The sequence below is a fragment of the Canis lupus genome, chromosome 26 (genome assembly GCF_011100685.1).
Source record: "Canis lupus familiaris isolate Mischka breed German Shepherd chromosome 26, alternate assembly UU_Cfam_GSD_1.0, whole genome shotgun sequence".
NCBI lineage: Eukaryota > Metazoa > Chordata > Mammalia > Carnivora > Canidae > Canis > Canis lupus.
Genome location: NC_049247.1, coordinates 24,650 through 46,539, shown reverse-complemented (window position 1 = coordinate 46,539; position 21,890 = coordinate 24,650). Strand labels below are relative to the sequence as shown.

General features: G+C 50.5%; 1 protein-coding gene across 3 annotated transcripts; it reads left to right on the top strand.

The window, feature by feature from the left end:
- Positions 1-4,109: 4,109 nt before the first annotated feature.
- Positions 4,110-21,367, top strand: ANHX (anomalous homeobox). Of its 3 annotated transcripts, XM_038574539.1 has the most exons (11): positions 4,110-4,215; positions 5,718-5,977; positions 7,080-7,207; positions 8,250-8,373; positions 9,099-9,315; positions 9,793-9,910; positions 10,881-11,173; positions 13,774-13,921; positions 15,466-15,547; positions 15,804-15,932; positions 20,340-21,367. In XM_038574539.1, exons 2-10 carry the CDS (start codon positions 5,729-5,731, stop codon positions 15,888-15,890), a joined length of 1,446 nt encoding a protein of 481 aa, XP_038430467.1. In that variant the 5' UTR covers positions 4,110-4,215; positions 5,718-5,728; the 3' UTR covers positions 15,891-15,932; positions 20,340-21,367. The 3 variants fall into 3 exon arrangements, with proteins under 3 accessions (XP_038430467.1, XP_038430466.1, XP_038430468.1); XM_038574538.1 differs by lacking the exon at positions 20,340-21,367 and having other exon boundaries at positions 15,804-16,467; XM_038574540.1 differs by lacking the exons at positions 9,793-9,910; positions 10,881-11,173; positions 20,340-21,367 and having other exon boundaries at positions 15,804-16,467.
- Positions 21,368-21,890: the final 523 nt, after the last annotated feature.

Below are 21,890 nucleotides of genomic sequence, written 5' to 3'. Positions count from 1 at the left end.
CCTTGCTTGAGGACGGCACCATGACCTAGCCACCTCTGAGCCCGAGGCACAGAGAAAACTCCTAACACCCATCTTGTCTTTTAAAACATTTTTGTCATTTGTTCATTGTGGATTCTCTGGTGTTAATTTAAAATTTTAAAAATATTCCATTAAAATGTTGTTTGTCTTGTCTTGATTACCGGGTTTGTTTATGCTTCACTTGCCTCTCCCTGGTCCTGGTCTTACATGGAGGATAAAATGTAATGCAGCCTGAACTTTAATAGATCTAGACCCCTGGAGAGTTGGTCCCCACCTCTTGAGTCATTGTCCAGCATATGAAGCTGGAAGCTAGAGCCACAAAGGAGGCATGCCATGGCGGTGTTAGGGGCTGCTGGATTGTGACAGAAGAGGACACTGGAGTGCTTTGACCTCCTCGAAGATGTTCAGCTGGAGATGAAACTTGACAGAATCACTGAGCTTGTGAAAGAAAAGGGTCCTGCCCTCTATTGGGGCTGTCAGTCTGAAGTACGTCTGTCTCAGCCAAAGAAATATCCTCTGGGAGGATGCTTACATTTTAATGGAAGGTCCTGTTTTCCTGTTCGCTGTCCCCATCCACATCCACCTTCTTTCATGACAGGAAGGGTGGCTGAACCACCATGGGGGTCCTGTGTATGTCCCCTCAGTGCTTTATAGGACTTTACCCAGGACACCTGGTCCCCCCTATTTCTGTCAGGCAGCTCTCTCCCAGGTGTTAACACCTCAGGTCCCTGGCTCCCTATACTCCTGTGATTGAGATAATCTGTACTCAAAGAGTGCTATCTTCATCATCATTTTGTTTCTTATGTATAATTTTTTTTAACACATTAAAGATCTGGTAAGGTAGATTCCTCCATATTACTTCTATTTTTTAGAAAACTGGTGGGGGCACCTTACCAGCTCAACTGGAGAAACGTGACTCTTGATCTGGGGGTCATGGGTTGGAGCCCCACACTGGGGATAGACATTACTAAAAAAAAAGTAAATAAGCTTGGGAAAAAAGTTTGATGTTTCTTGTACTTTTCCCCAATTAGCTGAACACGTTTTTAAAATCCCTGATCCATAGAAGATTGAGGAGCAATCTAAACTGGCCCCCTAAGAACCTCTGTTTCACCTCGAACCCCTTTTGCTTCCAGGGAATTACCTTCATCACCATGGTTTCATCTGAGGGGAGACCAGTTTTGCATATTAGGGAATTTTGTAGCTGTTGACATTATCTCCATTCCAGGAAGGGTTCTGTTTTTACACTTATATCACCAAAGATGAAAGAAGATACAGAGAGGATCAATAACTTGGCCATGGTCACATAGCTGTCAAGTAATCTAATGGGAAGTCCACTTCAGGTAATTTGGGTCCTGGGGAGAACAGAAAATTTGGAGATAGCAGGTAAGTGTGCTTTAGAATGTATTATATGATGACAATTGCATCTGTATCAGAGGGTGTAAGAGAACAGAGAGAGGTGGCCATTATTGACAATGGTCAGTGGTTGGCTACACTTTGGCACTGCCTTCTCTCGGAAGACCAAGCCCCTATTAAAAGTGAATCTCATGAAGAGTTTATCCTGATTTAGAAAACTTAGAAATAGTTATGTGCTGAAGTTAAGAATGTAGGCGTCCTTGTCTGACAGGTAAAAGAGGCCACTTACTGGTTCAGGGTCTCTGGAAAGTGTTTTAAAATTCATTGGATCTATTTCCTTATCAGTAACAAGGAACCATAATGTTGGATCAGGTGTGGGGCTAGGAGGCTCAAATTATAACATCTTACTTGCGACATATCCAGTGCTCAGTAAATGATAACTGAAGAAAGCAAATGATACTATATTAGTGAATTAGGATCATATGATTTGTTGAATCACATTTGAATTTACAGATACTTTTACATTTTAGGTTCCATTGAGTTTTTCAACTCACGGGAGAGTAATAAGGAATATGTTGATTGAGCATCTGGTGGGTCCCAGAGAAAGAGCCTATGATTGTATTAACAGATTTCACTATAAACGAGTGGTGTGGTGCAGCAGATCTCTGGTTTCCCATGTGTTCACCTGTGTGGGGTTGTGTCAGCCCCACATAGGTGAACTGTGGACTGTTGAACACACGGGGGTTAGGAATGCCAACCCCATGCAGTTCAAAATCCATGCATAACTTTTGATTCCCCAAGATCTTAACTACTAATAGGCTACTGATAACATAATTAACATAAATTATATCTTATATGTATTTTATATTGTATTCTTGTGATAAGGTAAGCTAGAGAAAAGAAAATGCTATTAAAATCATAAGGAAGAGTAGGGATCCCCGGGTGGTGCAGCGGTTTGGCGCCTGCCTTTGGCCCGGGGCGTGATCCTGGAGACCCGGGATCGAATCCCACGTCGGGCTCCCGGTGCATGGAGCCTGCTTCTCCCTCTGCCTGTGTCTCTGCCTCTCTCTCTCTCTCTGTGTGTGACTATCATAAATAAATGAAAATTTATTTAAAAAAATAAAAAAAAATTAAATCATAAGGAAGAGAAATATATATTTAAGGTACTATATTTATTAAAAGAAATCCAGGTATAAGAGGACCCATGTTGTTCACAACTCTCTTGTTTTCTCTTTCTCCTCCTTGAAAGAACCTTAAAAATGGAAAAACAGGGATGCCTGGGTGGCTCAGTGGTTGAACGTCTGTCTTTGGCTCCGGGCATGATCCCCGAGTTCCGGGATCGAGTCACACATTGGGCTCCCTGCTTGGGGCCTGCTTCTCCCTCTGCCTGTGTCTCTGCCTCTCACTCTCTATCTCTCATGAATAAATAAATAAAATCTTTTAAAAAATGGAAAAACAGAATCCTCTTTTTTTTAATAAAAAGTAGAAAACATGAGTAAGCAAAAAGAAAACAACTAAAATGCCTTATAACATAATGAAGTAAGATAATTTTATCACCTGGGTTCAGCCAGAGTTTAACAATGTGTCATATATCCTTTTACCTTTGCATTTTTCAAATAGGCCCAGATACCTCACACTGTCTTGTAACACCCCATTTTTATTGTACAATGGGCAGTGCAGGACTCATCATTCCGCAGCATAATTACTAATAACCTTCCAGGAGCCTGTCCTCTTTCTCAAGTGCGATTTCATCAGACACTTGGATTGCTTTGAGTTTCACTTGAACAAATGCTGAAATGGTGTTCTCTCTGCTGATGTCATTTGCTGGAGCTTATGTATAAGCTTTGGCGTCAGAGAATATTTCCCATAAGACCATGACCACCTGTAAAAGACAACTGGAAGTAATCCTGGTCCCTCATTTCTGGAGCTTACTGTGTAAGAGAACCCACAGCTTCCCTTGACCACCATGCAGAGGCTGGACTGTGTCCAGGCCAGGAGGTTGATAGCCTGATGATTTCCATCCATTGTTTGACCCGGGTCGGCCTCGGGGCCATCCTAGCTCGGAAGATGTTCCGGCTGCAAGGTGCTCAGGAGAGCTTGGAGGTCAGTCTCGGGTGTCCGGGATGCCGCTCTTGGGGAGCCCGCTCTGGGAGCTCCCCCGCACCCCTGTGGTCCCCGAGCCCTCTGAGGGCCTCTGTTCCTACCCTGTCTGCTGGGGAGGGGGTCTGCACTGGAAAGGCCTCCTCCTCCCACAGGGGCCAGAGGCGGGGGGCAGGTCTCCGAAAGTGTGGGAGGGAGATGCCAGCCCACCCCAGGACCTGCGACCTCAGCTGCCCTTTGGCTCTGCTGTGCAACCCGGCGCGAGGCTTGAGGTCAGTCAAAGGTCACAGCTTTTCCTGCCCTGGCGGGCACGAGGGTCCTGACTCTGTCCTCCGCTGCCGACCAGACTGTCTCAGCCGCCGACAATCCCCCCAGACCCTGGCCCTGCTCCTTCCTGGGCCTGAGAATACGCAGTCTCAATTGCACCCCCAAACCCTCAGACACTCCCAGGTCCTCCAGAGACTCTGGGTCCCCCCAGAACCTACGGGAAACCAGGCAGACCTCTCAGCGCGGGGTAGGCGGAGGCGGAGGCCCTGGGCTCGTTCCTCGGGTGGAGCCCTTGCCCCATTGGCCGCCGCCTGATACTTTGTAGCGGCTGCGCCTTCCGCGCCGCCCAGCACCGCCTCCCGATGTGCGCACGGAGCACGTGCTGCGGGAGCGGAAGTGCGGCAAGTAGGGCGGTGGCGCGGGTGGGTGCTGAGGGCAGGAGCCTCCACCTCGTGGGGTAGCAGCGTGCCCCAAGAGGTATGGGGGGTATGCCTTGGGCCGGTGGTGCTGAGGGCGGGGGGTGCCCCGAAAGGTATGGGGGGATGCCCAGGGCTGGGGGTGCTGGGGAGCAGCACACCCGGAGAGGTAAGGGGGCAGGAGATGCCCGGAGCTGGGGGTGCCCGAGCAGGTGCCTGTTGCAGCCCCCTCCATCCCTGCCCGGGGCTGGTTCCCCCCTCAGGAGGCCACGTTGTTCTTGGACTTTAAGGTCCGGTCCGCGTGAAGCTGGCCCGCAGCCTCTTGCCGGCTCCCTCTTCCCAGAGCCAGAGCGGGGCAGGGTTTGGGGGGTAGTTTTCCGCTGTAAGAATTCGGGGCCTGAGAGGTGCCCTCCCCCCTGCCCCCTCTGAACCCAGGATCGGTGGGGAGGAATGTGGGCCGCCAGGGAGGAGCACGCCGCCTGGGATGAGTGGCCCCAGGTGCAGAGGAGGACCTGAGGGTGAGGGGTTGTGCATGGTGGAAAGAACTAGAACCTGAGGCCAGACCCTGCAGCAGGGAGTGCGCACACAGACCAGGCTTCTGCAGGCCGGGCTTGCAGATTCTTACCCCCAGCACGCCCCTGTAGGCCTGCCCTTGAACTTCGCTGGTGGGAGCCTAATCTGTGGAAGACACTGTGAACGTGCTGCCCAGTGTCTGGGGGTGGGCAGGTGCACAGGCCCAGATGGCCCCTGTGGTCATGGGATACTCTGTAGAACCATTCATATGGGCTAGGGAATAGATTTGTAGTACTAGTTGTGTGGATACACAGGTAGATTTTTATGAAAAAGAAACCTTCACAAAGCCTTTAGATCCACCTTGCAGTAGCCCACGTGTGTATGGTTGGCCACAGGGCAGAGTAGACGCACCAGGCATTGGCAGGCCCAGCAAATGTTCACTACTTTGTGTGTGTGTGTTTGTTTTTAACGTGTGGGATTAGGACAACCTTTAAAACTTTGTGTTTTTCAAGTATCTTTGGCCTTTTTTTTTTTTTCAAAATCATAATGGTTAAAAGTAGATGGTGCTAGTCCTGCTCTGGCAGGTCCCAAGGCTCCTCTCTGTAGGCATGTAAGCAGTGTCTGCCAGGCCCTGCCTCAGGGTGCTTCCTACTGCTTTGAGATGCCTTTGCCTCCATGTGGCAGATACTGGGGAAATCTAGTGATGTCAAGACACAGGGTCCCCACCCTGACTGAGCCCAGAGAAGGAGTGAAACCAAACATAGTCAACTAGTGTGTGTTAGATGGCAGGGGAAACAGGAGAAAGAGAGGACCAGGGTGGGGGGCCTGTGGATGGGGTACAGATGGAAAGTTCTTAGGAATGAGATGAGCCACTGCAGTAACACAGTACACAACGACTAAAAGAAGAGAAATTCTGGCAGGCATTGGATGCTCCTCTGCCCTTTCTCAGTGGGCAGTCACCACCGTGTTACAAATGCCCAGGCCAGAGAGGCCTTGGAGTCAGCCTGTCGGTGGCGCTGGCCATTGTCGAGACTTTTGTCTTGTTTACAGAGGGACTTGGGATGCAGAGCTTCCTGAGGCTGCTGAGGGACAGAGGGGATGCTGAGCCACCACTGGCGGAGTTGGTGACTCTTGCAGGCAGGCTGTGTCGGGACCTCCAGGATGACCCTGCCCAGGTACAGCCCTTGGTCACGGCTGTGTTGGATAGTCAACTCCGCCTGCACCTTCTGGACAATGCGGACGTGGCCCTCGTGTGTGCCCGAGTGCTGGCCCAGCAGGAGCAGCATCAGGCTGCCTGCCGGGTACTGGAGGTAGGCTGGTCTGTGAGGGGGGGTGCGGAGAGGTACAACATCCACCATCATCCCAAACACAGAAAAAATGCCCACAAGTCAGCGAGAACTTGGGGGACATTCTGTAAACCAAACCAGGATGGTCCACACTCTACTAAGTTCTAAATACCTCGATAATCTGAGGCAAAACTCTCCGTTTAAGAGATCCATATTGGGTGGTGGTCCTGGTTTGGAGAGCTGAGATCTCTGTTAGTGAAGCAGTCAGACAGACCCAGGACCTCTTAGCTGCAGGTCTGCAATTCAGAATGCAAACCAAAAAGTGTCTTTGTCACTCATCTGGTGGCTTTTGGATGCACAAGTCATTTGGCACTGATGTGACCTGACTCGCATTGATGTGCCCAAGGCTGGTGGCTGGATCCCGGCAGGAGACTGAGAGTCACAGCATAGCAAAATGGGCTTTTTCTGATACTGTGGAGAGAAAGTTAAATAATTACCAGCACTTCTTGCCAAGATGATCCTGAGAACATTGAGCATTAAATGTGAGAACCACACACTGGCCATAGGGGCTGTGTCAGCAGGGAGGCCAACACCAGACATCCTTGGCCATGCCCAGGGTCTGGTTATGTGAACAAGTCACACTGGATTGGGGAGCTGTCATGGGGCACAAACCAGGATCACTTTATCCCACTTGACTCAGGATACGCTTATGGAATATCCGAGGGGCCAGCCTGGCTGGGTGGGAGAGAAAATTCTCTCATGGAAGATCAGAAATCTGACCCTATGGTTCTAACTGTAGCTCTGCCTCATGTGTGTTGTCTGGCCCCAGGCCAGTCATTTGCTCCCCTTTGCCCCCTGCTCCTCACTTGTAAGGAGTGATTGAGTGTGGTGTTCACCACATGTGCTCTGTGGGAGGACTGAGGGCTGACAGGACCGGGTGGCTGGCTGGCTGGGCCTCCAGAGACATGTCACTGAGCCTGGTGGTGACTGGAGTGCTGGCTGTGTAGCTCATGCCCTCGTTCCCTGGCACATCAACAAGCAGTGCTCCCACAGATCAGGTCGGGTCAGTTGGCATGCTCTAGGGTGGGAAAGGGCAGCCAGGATTCAGCAGGCTTTTTTTTGGCAGGGTTGCCAGGTGCCTGGAGGCAGCCAGGAACTGGTACAACTCTGGAACGACATTCACTATCGCCTGGTCATGAAGCGGCTGGGCGTGGTGGCACTGACCCCAGTGCAGAAGTTCCGCTGCAGAAAGAGGTACAATAAGCCTTTATTGTGCTCATTCCTTTAGGACTCCTAATGGGTGTGCCATCTAAAGCCACACAGGGGCTGAGGTGAGAGAGGGAAATAAATGCAGGAAAAGTCAGAAGAAGCAGGGTAACAGGCTCTGTGCATCAGCCAGTGTGCCCAACACTGAGCCATACTCTCCACTTGCTCAGCTGGCTGTGGGTGTGCATTCCTATATTTGCCTGCATGGCAAGGAGATGGAGCTGTTCCCAGGACCCAGGCAGACATTCTGGTTGCAGCAGGGGCACTTTCAGTGAGGGCTCTGCAGGGACATCCTGACCTTACTCTCGATCTCTTGTCTTCTCCCGTGAGAGATACCCAGCACATGTGCCTTCAGTCATCTGGTTACCACAGATAGGCTCTGCAGGTGCCATGGGCCTGGGTCTACAGCACCACCCTTAAGGGCTGCAGGCTCTTTTAAAGGGACGTAGAGATGAGAGTGATGAGATATCATCAGATGAGATATACATGGTGCTGAGAAGATTGCCTGGCATATGAGAGGTGCTAGGTCCATGTTAATAGTAATTACCAGCATGACCATTATCAGCATGAAGTAAACGTTACAACTAGTAATTATTATTATTTCTTCATCACCACTTATGGATAAGGAAACCAAAGCACAGAAAGGTCAGGACTTGCCCAAGGTTATGCAAAGGAGAGATGGAAAGCCAGATTCCAGGCTGGACACTGAGACTGTAGAGCCTTTATCCTTGATCTTGGGTGTTCACCACTGACCAGGAACAGCTATCGATCTCACTCTGGGCTCCTGGCAGTCCAAGTGATGGGATTCCAGCCCCATGGGGCCTAGTTACTGAAGAACAGATGGATTCCTTCTGGATCAGAGAGAGGTCCTGGAAGCCCTGGTGATGCCCATGAGGGTGTGCAGCACAGCGCAGGGGTCTGATGCTGGTGCTCCTCCGGAGGATGGGCCTGGGACTTGGACAGGAGGAGCAGCAGCCAATGCATCTGGGAGCAGAGGGGTGGTAACCACCTCCTCACTGTCCTTGTCCAGGAATCCACCACCTCCCTCCCTCTGCCCTGGTGGCCTCAAGAGCCGGAACTTCCCCAGAGAGGTTCGCCAGAAGCTGCACGACTTTGCCTCTGGCGTGAGCCCCAATCCCAGCAAGGTGGAGAGGGTAAGAGCCGAGGTGATGGAGGCCAGGCTCCCCTGCCCTTGGCCGCCTTCCCCCGCCCCCCCCGACCTAAGGTGACCCCCACCCCATCGCTCTGCTCCTTCATGGCCCCCAGTGGCCCCTTTGCCCCTCTGACCTTCCCGGGGACAGGAGCCCCCGAACATCCTGCCTGCGCACGTGGAGGGTTTCCTTTCCTCACGTGGGGTCATCCTGTGCACCCTGCAGGCATTGGGTACCAGGGTTGGGGGGACTGCCATCATGGGGCTTCCAGCGAGAGGGAGGCAGGTATTTGCAGGGCTCAGTGCTTGCTGAGGCCAGGGAAGTGGCAGCCTCAAGGCAGCCCCTGCAGACTGGAGAGATGGAGCGAGCTTGGCCAGTTAGTGTTCTGCTGCTCCTAAATCAGGGCCTGTTCTCTCACCTACATCTCTGCTCTGTCCAATCAGCGGGACCTTCCTCCGTTAGCTCCACCCACATGTCTTCGTCACCCAATCAGCAAGGCTTTCCCCAGTGGTCGCTTGTCCAATCAAGAGGGCGCTTCTGTGCCTGCCACACCCACCATGGTCCCTGTCCAATCGGCAGGGCCCTCGCATCACCGTCACCGCCCCACCTCTCCAGTCGCTGTCTGCTGCCCGGCAGTGTCCTCCCACCGCCCCCTCCACGGCTCTGGGCCAGCAACCCTGCCACTCCGGGAATGGGAGGGGGCTACAGGCTGTGGTGTTTTGGGGCAGGAGCACCTGGCCTTGGAGACGAGCCTGACGGTAGAGCAAGTGTACAACTGGTTCGCCAATTATCGGCGGCGCCAGAGGGCTCTTGTCCAGCGCCTGGAGCCAGCGCCAGTGGACGCAGCAGAGGACCCCAAGGCGAAGGGCAGGGGTTCGGACCTGCCCCGGCCCGCAGGACAGCCCCACCTGGGCCCTGGCTGCGTGGACGGGCCTCGGTGGCCAGGTGAGTGGCTCCTGATTCGCGGCCTCTGGGGGCCACTGTTTCCGGGGACAGTCCCTCCACTGCGCTCTGCACGTCCAGGAGGTCACTGAAGCTGGGGGTCACAGTCACTGTGTCTGGGGTTGGGGGAGCCCCTCCACTGCTTTCTGCACTCCAGGAGGTCACCTCGAGGTGAGCAGGGTCACTGAAGCTGGGGGTCATGCTGGGCTTAGGAAGACCCTGCTCTACATTTAGAAGTTTCTGTGTGTCCAGAGCCTGGAATTCCTGAGCAGACCTGGGAAGAGCCAGCCACTGCGACATGGGGGTTCCTGGACTTTAATTATGGTTTGATTTCAGAAAAAAGACATTTAAGGGACAAAGAGTATTGTAATGATTCAGAAGGGCATCACTACACCCTTTCTAGCCAGCGGGGCTGCACCTAGGAGGAGGCTGGACTCAGCATCACCAAGCCTCCTCTCCTGTCTGATTGACTTCCCACAGGAACAGAGGAAGATGAGCCTGTACCGTTCAGGGAGACCACTCAGGGGCCTTGGGAGTCTCTGGCCCTGGCCCCAGACTTTTCTGGAGATGAGACTATAATGAAGCCATTGCCTCCCAGGTACTGCTGCCCCCAACAGCCCATGTGACCATCACTCTATTTAGTTTCCTCATCCTGGATGGCTGGCCAGCCCTGGAGCAGGTGTGTGATTGTTGGGACTGACAGTGGGACCAGGTTAGTGATTGCCGAGAGTAGAGACATCTGTGAATCTGTAGTGGGAACCCGACACCTGTGCCCCAGAGCCTGGCTCGCAGCCTGATGTCATGGATATACTGGAGAATGACAAAAACAGTTGGGAAGAAAAACTTGCAGGCTTACTTCCTAAAGGCAAACCATAGCTGCTGTTTCTTTTTATTTCTGGTATTTTGTATGGTTTCTATTTCACAGAGTCATTAACTGCTAACATTTCTTGAGTTCCTACAATGCACAAGGCCCTGTCCAAGTACTTTCTCTTTTTTTTCTTTTAAAGATTTTATTTACTCATGAGAGACACAGACACAGAGAGAGAGGCAGAGACACAGGCAGAGGGAGAAGCAGGCTCCATGCAGAGAGCCCGACATGGGACTTGATCCCAGGTCTCCAGGTTCAGGCCCTGGGCTGAAGGCGGCGCTAAACCGCTGCGCCACCCAGGCTGCCCGAGGGATTGAGTCTTTAAATTATTAGCAGTTGCTGCCTAACAGCCCTTTGATTGGCCAGCCATTGTTATTTGCTCCAAGACTAGGATCTTCCTGATCATTTCCTGCACGCAGTAGGTGGAACAATGCTTCATTGACGGTCCTTTTAAAGAAATTGCTAATGTGTCTTAGGTTTCCAGTAATAGGATTTTTAAAGTGTTCCAAAACCCTTGCAGCTGCAGGTAGAATAGTGAAAGCAATGTGATTAGGGATATGGTGGCCTTATAGCCAAGAGTGTCTGAGTTGTGTTGGGAACCTGGATTCTCCATTGGGGCTGAAGTCTCCTCCTAGGCCTCTATTCCCTGGCCTGAGGCAGCCTTTGCCCTCCAAGGGACGGTGTTTGCTGTCTTTCCCAGGTCTCTGCTGGGTGGTGAGATGTATCAGGAGGGGCCTGGCCACAATCCTGCCACTCTGCCCCACATCTGCCCAGGCCCTGGCCTCTGCCCTCTGACTGCTGGCAGTGACATGCTGGACCCTTCTCTGGTTGCCCCTGAGTCATGGCTGATGTCCCTTGCACTGGCGTCCTCCAAGGAAGTTTCCTTCCAGACTGGGCAGCTGGTCCATGGGCATGGGTTGGACTGCATGATGCACCCTGCAGATGCCGCTGTGGGTGTGTCGATCACTGCCCTTGGTGAACCCAACTCCACAGGTGGGTCCACTGCAGACAGACTGTGCTCTTCCCGACAAGATGCAACAGCTACTTGGGTCTCATCTGAAGGGGCATGGGAAGGGTCAGTACTCTGCTACTTTTCTAGTTTGCAAAAGTAAAATGTGTCTATGACTAAAAGTAAGACAGTGAGGAAAGAGTTAAAATTAAATGAGACAGCTGCCACCCCTGCGCTCACATTCCAGCTATCTGACTTACCTGTCACCACTTGCTGCAACAGAAGACAGCTGACCACATCTCATGATTGAAATACCATTTCCTTAGTTTCATCTAAGTTATTGTAGCTATAAGTATCTCTAAAGAATATGTGTTTAGCGATGCCTGGGTGGCTCAGCAGTTGAGCATCTGCTTTTAGCTCAGGTCGTGATCCTGGGGTCCCAGGATCGAGTCCCACCCACATCAGGCTCCCTGCATGGAGCCTGCTTCTCCCTCTGCCTGTGTCTCTGCCCCTCTCTCTGTCTCTCATGAATAAGTAAAGTCTTTAAAAAAATAGTATCTCTTCTAAGGTCTATTTTTTGGATAACATTTCCCATGTTCTTTGTTCTCTTTAGAGCACAAATCTTATAATAATGTTGGAAACCCTGGGCCATTCTCCCAGAATGCTTATCTTCTTATGTTTCTTTTCCTATTTCATTGGATGTTCTTTGAGTGTGTTAAAACCTGTTTTTCAGTATTCCAGTTTGACAATTATGCTTTAAGAGAATTCCTAGCTGTTTTTTATTTGAATTTTCCTTTCACTGTGGATTGTGTTACTTTTTACAGATGCGGTAATTTTTACATTTTTGAGTATTCTCAATAGAAGTTTCAAAAACTATGCTTTGTTGTGTGAAGGTGGGAACATGGGATGTGTGATGGAGGAGGGGTCAGAAGGAGGAAGTAACTGCAGACTCTGCTCTTGAGGCAGCACATCGGTTTGACCATATTGCTCTTCATTTCTTGCTGTCTGTTTTTTCCGCTATCAGAGACCTACAGTTTGCCTGTATGTATTTACCAACAAAGCTGCAATAGGGCGGTTACTGGCCAACTTCACCTTGGGACGAGGGGACCTGGTCTTCACTGGGTCCAGCATGTGTAAGGGGTAATGGGTGAGCCTCCCAGCTGACAGGCTGCCTGAACACCAAGATGGGACCCTCCCCTCCTTCCTGCTCCCTCCCTGCCAGCCTCCTTATGATTCTCAGGATCTGACCTGTACCCCACCTTCCAACATAGGACTGGACTGTGTCCTGGGTCTGCAGACTAGGGACATCTCCCTCTCCCCTGACTGTCCCTTTATTTCTAGTTTTTGGTTTTTTTTTGTTTTTTTTTTTTTAATTTTTTAAAATTTATTTATGATAGTCATACAGAGAGAGAGGGAGAGAGAGGCAGAGACATAGGCAGAGGGAGAAGCAGGCTCCATGCACCGGGAGCCTGACGTGGGATTCGATCCCGGGTCTCCAGGATCGTGCCCTGGGCCAAAGGCAGGCGCCAAACCGCTGCGCCACCCAGGGATCCCTATTTCTGGTTTTTGGCTTATTACTTGTCTTTCTCTTGGGGGAAGAAGATATAACCAAGTGATCTTTTAAGTTCGAACCAGAAATTCTCAAATCACTTAAACTGTATTTGACATACCTCATGGTATTTCTAGAGTTCCGCAGAAAAGAGGAAACAGCAGGAAGTGGAGGTAGGATCATATACTGGATGGTCAGGAAAGTTCCTTCGAGCTGTGATCAAGTAGCTGGCAGGAAGGTGGCCACTCTGGCAGACAGCAGAGAGGACGGAGGAACCCAGCCCAGCTGGCCCGTTGTTCGTTCTGAGGTCAGGGGCTCTCTCGCTAGGTTTATTTCCTGGTAGACTCAGGGCAGACATGGACATTCCTTCTTACCTTCCTTTGCTCTGATATGTTTGTCAACCCAGAATTGATCAGATCCATGATGGCTTATCTCTAAGAGTGAAAGATAGAGTAAGATATTCTCTGCAAAAAAATTTTTTTTAGAATTTATTTATTCATGAGAGACACAGAGAGGCAGAGACGCAGGCAAAGGGAGAAGCAGGCTCCCTGCAAGTAGCCTGATGTGGGACTTGATCCCAGGACCCTGTGATCACAGCCTGAGCTAAAGGCAGATGGTCAACCACTGAGCCACCCAGGTACCCCAATTCTCTGCAAAATTTTACATGGAGAGAGGGGGGAGGTAAGGTCATGATACCTTGCGTTTCCATGAAATCATGGTGAAGTGTAGGTAAAAGGTGGGAATGGCAGTGGCCCAGGGCTGGCAGCCCAGCTTTTGATGCCCCAGCATGAGGCAGGCATGGGCGGACATCCGTCCTTGTCCTCACACAGTGGCACTGTGTGTGGGGCAGATTTGGAGGCTGTCTTTGACACTCGGGACTGTCAATCAAGAATGGATCAATAGAACAAAATTCAAAGTCCACAAAACTGGACTTTGTTTTTGTTTCTGGGAGCCTAAAAAGGCTGTGGAGATCAACAGTCATGACTGGGGCTCAGAGCTGGCTGGGCTGGTGCTTGCTGTGGAGGCCATGGTGGTGCTGCCTTTGGGTTGTGTTCCGTCCTCTGAGCACAGGCTGTGGAATTTTTTTCTGTGCAGGATTCACTGACTCACCTGTTAGCAACCCCCAGAGTATGTACCTGGAAGAAGGTGCAGGCACCAGCGGTGGCCAGATAGAGCAACGGGCGGGTAGCTTCCTACTCACACAGACCCCAGCACAGCCTCCTGAGTTCATCTTAACCCAGAGGTGAGCCCCACAGAGCCATGGTGCTCCAGCGACACTTTCTCAGGCCATGGGTCAGGTTGCCTATTGTCTATAGACTTGCAGGTCTGCAGATTGAGTCCTTTCCTTACAGGTTTCTGAAAATTGATGTTCTCCCCACCCTACATCCACCAGAAGAGGGTAGTTTTTCCCTGAGACAAAATAGCACCCAGATATACCAGAGCAAACATGGGTGTCTGTGTTGTAGATGGTGCTCACACTCTGCTTCTTCCCATGGTCACCCTGGACCCCAGAAGCCTCAGACGGAGGTGGTCTGGGTTTTTCAGCAGCACCGAGATTGTGATTTTATATTCCAGACTAGTTTCAGAGGTGCTTGTGAGGTCTGTGAATAGCCTTGGTGCTGTGAACTGTGGTCCTGGGCCTGATAGAGACCAGGAGTACGTGGAGGTAGAGGAGTGTGAGAAGCCGGGGTCCTCTAGAAGACAGGGCATGGACAGCAGTCACCAGGATGGGGTCCCCAGTGTGTGTGATCTCCCCAGTATGGGAGCTGAGGGCCGGGTGCCCAGTGAGGGCAGACAGGGTAACGAGAGAGAAGGGGAGCAGTGCATCCAGTCACAGACTCTGCTTGCTGGAGCAGCCAGATGGACTCACTTTTTCATTTATGACCAGCAATCATGATGGAGAAGGTGCCCTAGCTGGTCCCATCAGGGCTGGCGTGGTCTCTCCACTGGCCACCCTACCACTCACTCTGATGTCCAGCCTGTCCTCGCTCTGGTCTGATGATTTTGATCCCTTCTGTAAAAGTAAATTCCTTTGGGTGTGGTTGACATTCAGTAAAGCACCGTGTTTAGATGGTACCAGGGTGGTTTTCTGGATGTGACTCTGTACCTCCAAATGCTGAGCCATGGAGGTCAGCCCCACCTGCCACCTGCAGGACCATGGACCTTCTTTCTTTAGCTGCATTTTAGAATTCCATGTGAAATCCAAAAGTTTAAAATTTTGTGGAAGGCAGGGGCAGATCTGGCTGCTTTGACTCTGCTTGAGGATTGCTGTGCGCACCAGCAGTTATGGCCTCTTTATTTGAGTTATGTTCCTTGATGTGGATGGATCATGGTTTGGATGTGTCACCTGCTGGTAGGCATTTCTGAATTCCCACTTGGGGTATGTGTGGGTCCGCACATGTGCCTTCATGTCTTGGGTATGTACACACCCAGGAGTGGAATGGCTGTCGGGTGTGTGTTTGCCGTATTAGGGACCTGCCAGACAGTTGTCCTGAGTGGCTGCCCCTGTCAACTTCCCTGGTCTCCCTGCTGCTACTCTGATTTGATGCCAATGGCCCCTTGTCTCCTTCACACCCCAGGCCTGCCCCTTCTTGACCTTCTCCTTCACCTTTCTATTACTGGTTCTCCTCTGTGAGCCTCCTCAGGTGCTCCCTGACTCACTCCAGCACCTGCTCACTCTTCCCAAAGAGTGTCCGCACCTGGAAAGGGCTGTCTGTGTTGCTCACAGAGTGGGCTATGACCTGGTGCCCCCTTGATTTGGGGCTTGTCCTGACATCTGTCTTCTAGCCTCCTGGAGCTGGCCCCAGGCCCTTCCTTCTCCAGCCGTATCTCTACTGTGGACTTGGGCCAGCCCTTGCCTTCCAGCCAGGTAAGACCCTACTACCAGGTTACTGTGGGATCCCTCTCGACTCTCCAGTCCTCAGGTCATACCTTTGGAGTAAATAGACCAGATTAATGTAACAAGGGGAAGAGGTGCCTCAGGAATGGGCATCAGTTGGACGGGAGCTGGGAGGTGGGCGCTGTGGGCCAGTGTTTCTTACTGAGTCCAGAGAGGGTGGGTCAGGGCGGGGAGGTGGAGCCAGGTGGGCAGCATTTCAGTGTGTAATGCTTTGTTGGCTTTGCAGGTGCAGTGGCCTGATGGCCAGGCCTCCAGCGATGCCTTCTGGGGAGCCAGGATGCTTCTTGAGCTTTCAGGGGGCAGCCTGGGTTGAGATGTCCCTTTAGGGTGTCCAGCCAGTGCCTCAGGGGAGCAGGTGTGGACATCTCGCCTTCTAATACATGTTACCTAGAGCTTTATTCCAACTGAAGAAAGGATGCCAGAGTTCCTTGGGGGGGGGGGGGGGTTCCAGTAAGAAGCATTGAGGCTGTTTAGGCCCCTGCCATGTTTGAATAGTTTGTTTGGCAACTCACTGTATTGGAGGAAGCATTTGAGAAATGCCCTTGAGCTCAGAAGTCAAAGGGCTCTCTTTCATTTAGGCAGCAGGGGATCATTTAGTTAGGCTCCTGGGCAGCTTCTGGGCAGGGAAGGCCTTTCTAGAGATAGAGAATGTTGCCCTGCTGTCTACCCTCCCTTCCCTGTGACAAGGCCAGCTCTTCACCTCATTAAGTTGGCCCATGGGGCAGGGCAGTGTTCTGACATTTCTGTGTGTTTGGGGGGAGCTTCTGCAGAAGCTGACATGGTTGGGATGGCTCAGGCTGGGGCTCGGTGTGGGATAGGGTGCATTTACCTGCAGGTTGTAATTCACTGTGTTTGTAAAACAAATGTTCTGTTCAATTAAATTATAGTTCACCGTTCTGAACTCCTTCCTTTCACTCGCTTAACTACATCATGGACACCTGTCCCTGTCCATCATTGCCTTTCTGTCCCTCGCTGGCATTTCCTGGCATGGCATGAGTATACCCTCCTGACCTGATTGTTTCTGCCCTTTATCTGACTGCTTTGTTGCAGGAACAGGAATTGCCCTGGGGCTAGCAGCCACTGTGTCCCAAGGGCCCTGGGGTTGAGTGTGATATGATCCCTGATGCACGGGACCCTCTTTTACGGGGATGACTTTGACACTCAGACTGTCACCTCTAGGAACAGGCCCTTGGTTCTTGCCTCTCCCGTTGTATCAGTTAACAGAGGTGTGCAGAGCAGGGAGCAAAGTCCATTACTTGCCCTTAGGCAGCTCACAGGGTAGACAGGAATGAGCAGGCAGTCATGGGTAATTGCTGAGAGGATGGTGTAAAGTGAAGGATAGCTGAGAACCTAGGCTAAGTGGTGCTTGAACGACAGGATGCTGAGTGCTTCCTGCAGGGGGGCGTACCTGAGCTGAGGGTACCTGTGCCCCCCACCTCCCAGGGCTCTCAGCTGTACTCCCACCCTTCACTCTGCAGACCTAGGACCCCTGGTCCCCCTTCTCACCACCACAGTGGCACACCCCAGGCATCACCTGTGATCAGTGCTTCCTCCTGGGGACACTCATTTGCATCCTCCCTAGAATCATGAATCCTTTCAGTTGTCAAATAGGTCTTTATTGTGGTACAGTCACAAACTTACAAAAAGTTGCAAATAGAATGCAGATATTTTTTTCCTTTCATCCATTTAAGCGCAAGTTACTGAGCTAATGCCTGTACTCCTGCATATTTCCTTTGGATAAGGAATGCTACTTTGCCAACATGTGATCACCACAGCCAGGAAGGCAGTATTGCTACTTCCACCTTCTTCCAGACCACACTGAGGTCTCATGAGTTGTCATGGCAACACCCTGAGCAATCGATATATCCTGTCACATGGCACATGCTATTGCTCTTCAGCCCACAACAGGCCCTATTTTTTCCTGGACTTTAACGACTTGGACACTTTTGAAGAGTACAAGCCAGTTATCTGGTAGAATGTCCGCCAGAAGGGCCATTCATTACAAGGGTGTTTCCTTGTAATTTAGGAAATGCCTTTTCAGAAGGAACATCGCAGAGGGACACAGCACTTCCTATGCCTTACAGACAGCACACGGTTTTGATTATCCCATTTTGTTGGTGCTCATCTGGATCACTTCATTCAGGTGTTTTCTGCCAAATTTTTTCGCTACAAAGTTACTCATTTTTGTGTATTTTGAGAGATAGTACTTTGAAACTATGCTATTCCTCATTAAGCTTCCTGTCGACTCATGAATTTCTCTAATGTGCTTACAGTTTTATAATCTGTGAACACATACTAACGCAGTTGTGGCCTCTGAATGGTGCCCACTGCCCTCATGCCTGGTCATGCAGGTCATAGCCTCACTGTGTACCAGTCCACCAGGTGATTTGTTTCCATCACTGATGTGCATAACTCATCATGTGTTACCTGTCACCATAGGAAGCATTGTCCTCAAATTCATCCTGCCCTTGGTTGTTCACAGTCTGCCTAAAATGTCCTCACATTTGACAAACACTACAGAGCGGGTTAGGAGTTGGGAGTTAACTCTGGGCTGTGATGGGAGGCTGTCCTTTGGCCTTCCTGGGAAATGTGCAGAGCCCTGGGCCCATCCCAGTCCTACTGTTTCTGAGATTCCGGGAGGTATCTCTGTGGGAGGTCATGGTCTGAGGCAATCAGCATCTCCTGGGTAGCTTCTGTGCTCCTACCCTTCACAGATGCCAGGCTTAATTCTGAAAATTCCAGAGCACTGACTCTGCCAGCCAGGCCATGTCCATTTTGTGGCAAATGGACTAGAGTCTCTGAACACTAAGACTTGAGCTCCTGGTCAGACGTCATGTGTGGGTGGAGGCTGGAGGCCTCTCCCCCTCCCACATGGCCAGCACCTTCAATGTTTGGCCACCCAGCCCCCACCTGAGGCCTACCACTTCCCTGTCCGCATTCTGTCTGGATCCCAGGCCCCTCAGAGAGGAGGGGTGTTTCCCCTACAGACTGTCCTGCCCTTATGTCCTTCATGGGCCAGCCTGGGCCTGATGGACATGGTGAGGTGCTGTGACCAGGTTGGGGGGGCTCTCTCCTGCCTTTCTGAGGTACTTCCCCTACAGAAGTTGAAAGGGAAATCGTAGCTGCTTCAAATAGCTGGTGGCTGCCAGAGGGGCCCAGGGGAGGTGTCAGAGGCTTTGGCCTCCAGTGATGGCAGAGTGGATGTTCAGTGACCAGCTTCTGGGAGGCCAGCTCCTTTGCCTCTCCTGTGGGCCCTGGGAGGTTGAGAGCTGTGAGTTGAGTGGTCAGACCCCCAGACAGTTGGGAGGAAGTGACCACCTGGCCCTGGTCTTGGTCTGTTAAGGGCCCTGCTGTTACCCACGCCCTCTGTGTTCAAGAGATGACTGAAGAGATCAGAGGTGGCTTGCACTGGGCTCCTAGGTCTGCTCTAACAAAGTCCCACAAACTGCATGGTCTGGAAAAACATGTCTGCTGGGTCATAGGTCTAGAGGCTGAAAGTGCCAAATGTAGATGATGTCATGGTCATGAGGGTCCAGCTGGCTTTCTCCAGCTCCAGAACTCCCTCGGTTTGGGAAAGCAGAGCTCCAGTCTCCACACAGCACTGTTTCTGTGTGTGTGTGTGTGTCTCTGCCTGGTTCTTGTTTATACCAACAAGATCTACCAATGTAATCATGGTAGAGTAAGTCTGATCTGAATGACTTCATCTTGACTTGATCATCTCTGAAGGCCATAGTTCCACATCAGGTCTCAATTCAGAGTACTGAGGATTAGGACTTCAATGTATGAAATTTTGTAGAACACAATTCCACCTGTAACGGTGGCCCTGCCTCTGCCAGTGATCCTCTCAGCTGCCTAAGGCTCTGTGGTGTCTCCAGTGTAGCCCCCGGGCACCTCAGGCACAAGACCATGTCTCTCCTGGCTGCTGGGGTTGGGGCAGTGCTGGGATTGCCCACCCAGCGAGGGCTGGGACCAAATTCTTCTGGGGTTGGAGGTGCTGAAGTCTTCAAGGTAGAATGAAATGGAGGCCTGTCTCTGGGTGCTGAGCCCCTCTGAGCGCTGTCCACTGTGACCCAGGCAGACAGAAACATCTGCAGGTCTAAGTTCCCAGGTATAAAAGCCCCTTTGGGCTCAGAAAGACATCTTCCTCCCTTCCATGTGCCCATGGAGACATCTTTCTCCCTTCCATGTGCCATGATCCCAGGGTTTCATGGGGAGCCAAATGCTGGTCAGTGGGATGAGGCAGGACCCAGAAGGTGTCTTTAGACCAAGAGCGGGAGAGGTGTGGGCAGAAGTGAGGTGGAGGCATCCTCTGCTGCAGCCAAGTATGAAAATACAAAAGTATAAATACCCTGAGTGATTGTGTTTCCTGGAGTCCAACCCTGGGGAGCCCGAGTGGTGTATATAACATCTGCATATAAAGCATGTGCTACTTGGTTTTTTTTTTTTTTTTATTTTTTTTTATTTATGATAGTCACAGAGAGAGAGAGAGAGAGGCAGAGACACAGGCAGAGGGAGAAGCAGGCTCCATGCACCGGGAGCCTGATGTGGAATTCGATCCTGGGTCTCCAGGATCGCGCCCTGGGCCAAAGGCAGGCGCCAAACCGCTGCGCCACCCAGGGATCCCTACTTGGTTTTTAAATGAAGTGAAATTCACATAAAATCAACTTTTAAAAAGTGTACAATTCCTTGATATTAAGTACATATATAGTATTGTACAACCACTGTCTCTCTCTTTTAAAGATTTTATTTATTTATTTGACAGAAAGAACAAGCAGGAGAAGCCACAGAGGGATAAGGAGAAGCAGACTCCCCGCTGAGCAGGGAGCCCCATGTGGGGCTTAATCACAAGACCCTGGGATCATGATCTGAGCCGAAGGCAGATGCTTCACCAACTGAGCTAGCCAGGCACCCCATCTCTGTTTTCAAAACCTTTTTTATGCTAAAAGGAAATCCCATCACCCACAACTCATTTGCTTCCCACTTCCCTTTGACCTCTGGAATCCTATAATCTGTGGCTTTTTGTGTTCCCTTCTTTCTCTTAGTGGAATGTGTTTTAGGTTCAAACACTTACCTCGATCACTCTTATGGCCGACTGTTACTCTACTGTGTGGACCTACCGCAGTTTTTCCATTCCACTTCCGACAGACATTAGCTTTGCTTTCATCTTTCCACCGTGGTGAATACTGCTTCTACGACCATCCATGTACAAGTTCTGGTTTGAATACCTGTGTTCATTTGTTTGTATGTATATTCCCAGAAGTGGTATTGCTAAATCATTTGCTAATTCTGGGTTTAGCTTTTTGAGAACCTGCAAAACTGTTTTCCATATTGACTACAATACTTTATGTTATCATCATCAGTATACTAGGGTTCTAATTTCTCCATATCCTCACCAACTCATGTCAGTATCTTTTTTTTCTTAACATATTTCCATGTGTCTATTGGCATTGGATTTAGCAATCATTTCTTGGGTGTGATTAACAAAAGCACAGGTAATAAAAAAGTAAATTGGACTTTATCAAAATTACAAACTTAGGAGTACCAAAGGACAATATCAAGAAACTAAAAAAATAATCAATGGAATGGGAGAAAATGTTTGCAAATCATACATGTGATATGGGTTCAGTATGCAGAATATATAAAAGGATTCTTACAACTCAACAACAAAAGTGTGCAAGAGAGATTTGCTGTGGCTTCCTCAGAGACATTTTGTCTTCGATAGTGGGCATAATCTGTTTCTGACTTTCTCTGTGTTTATCTGTACTTTGTCATGTAATAATTCAGTGCAAGATATTATACAAAATGGTTCCTTTTTTTTTTAAAGATTTATTTATTTATTCATTCAGAGAGAGCAAAGAGAGAGGCAGAGACAGGCAGAGGGAGAAGCAGGCTCCATGCAGGAAGCCTGATGTGGGACTCGATCCTGGGTCTCTAGGATCACACCCCAGGCTGCAGGCAGCGCTAAACCACTGCGCCACCGGGGCTGCCCAAAATGGTTCCTTTGATTAAAGCTTTGGCAGCTCACTGTCATGGCATACCATGGTGCTTTTCACAGGTTAGAGTTGTTTCTGGGCAGAGGCTCCAGCACAGAGAAAGGAGAAACACTAGGACGGTTTTGGCTGCTAGCACGTGGAGGGATGGGCTAGTCCCTTGGCCGCCGCAAGGCCAGCTGTCCCTGCCTTCTGATGCCCTCATGATATTGTGAAGGTCCTTTGTTGTTTCAGTGTTAACAGTTGAAAAAACATATTGACAACTTGAAAACATTTATGAAAACATGAGTTTAGGTTTATGAGTACCCAAAACAGAATTTATT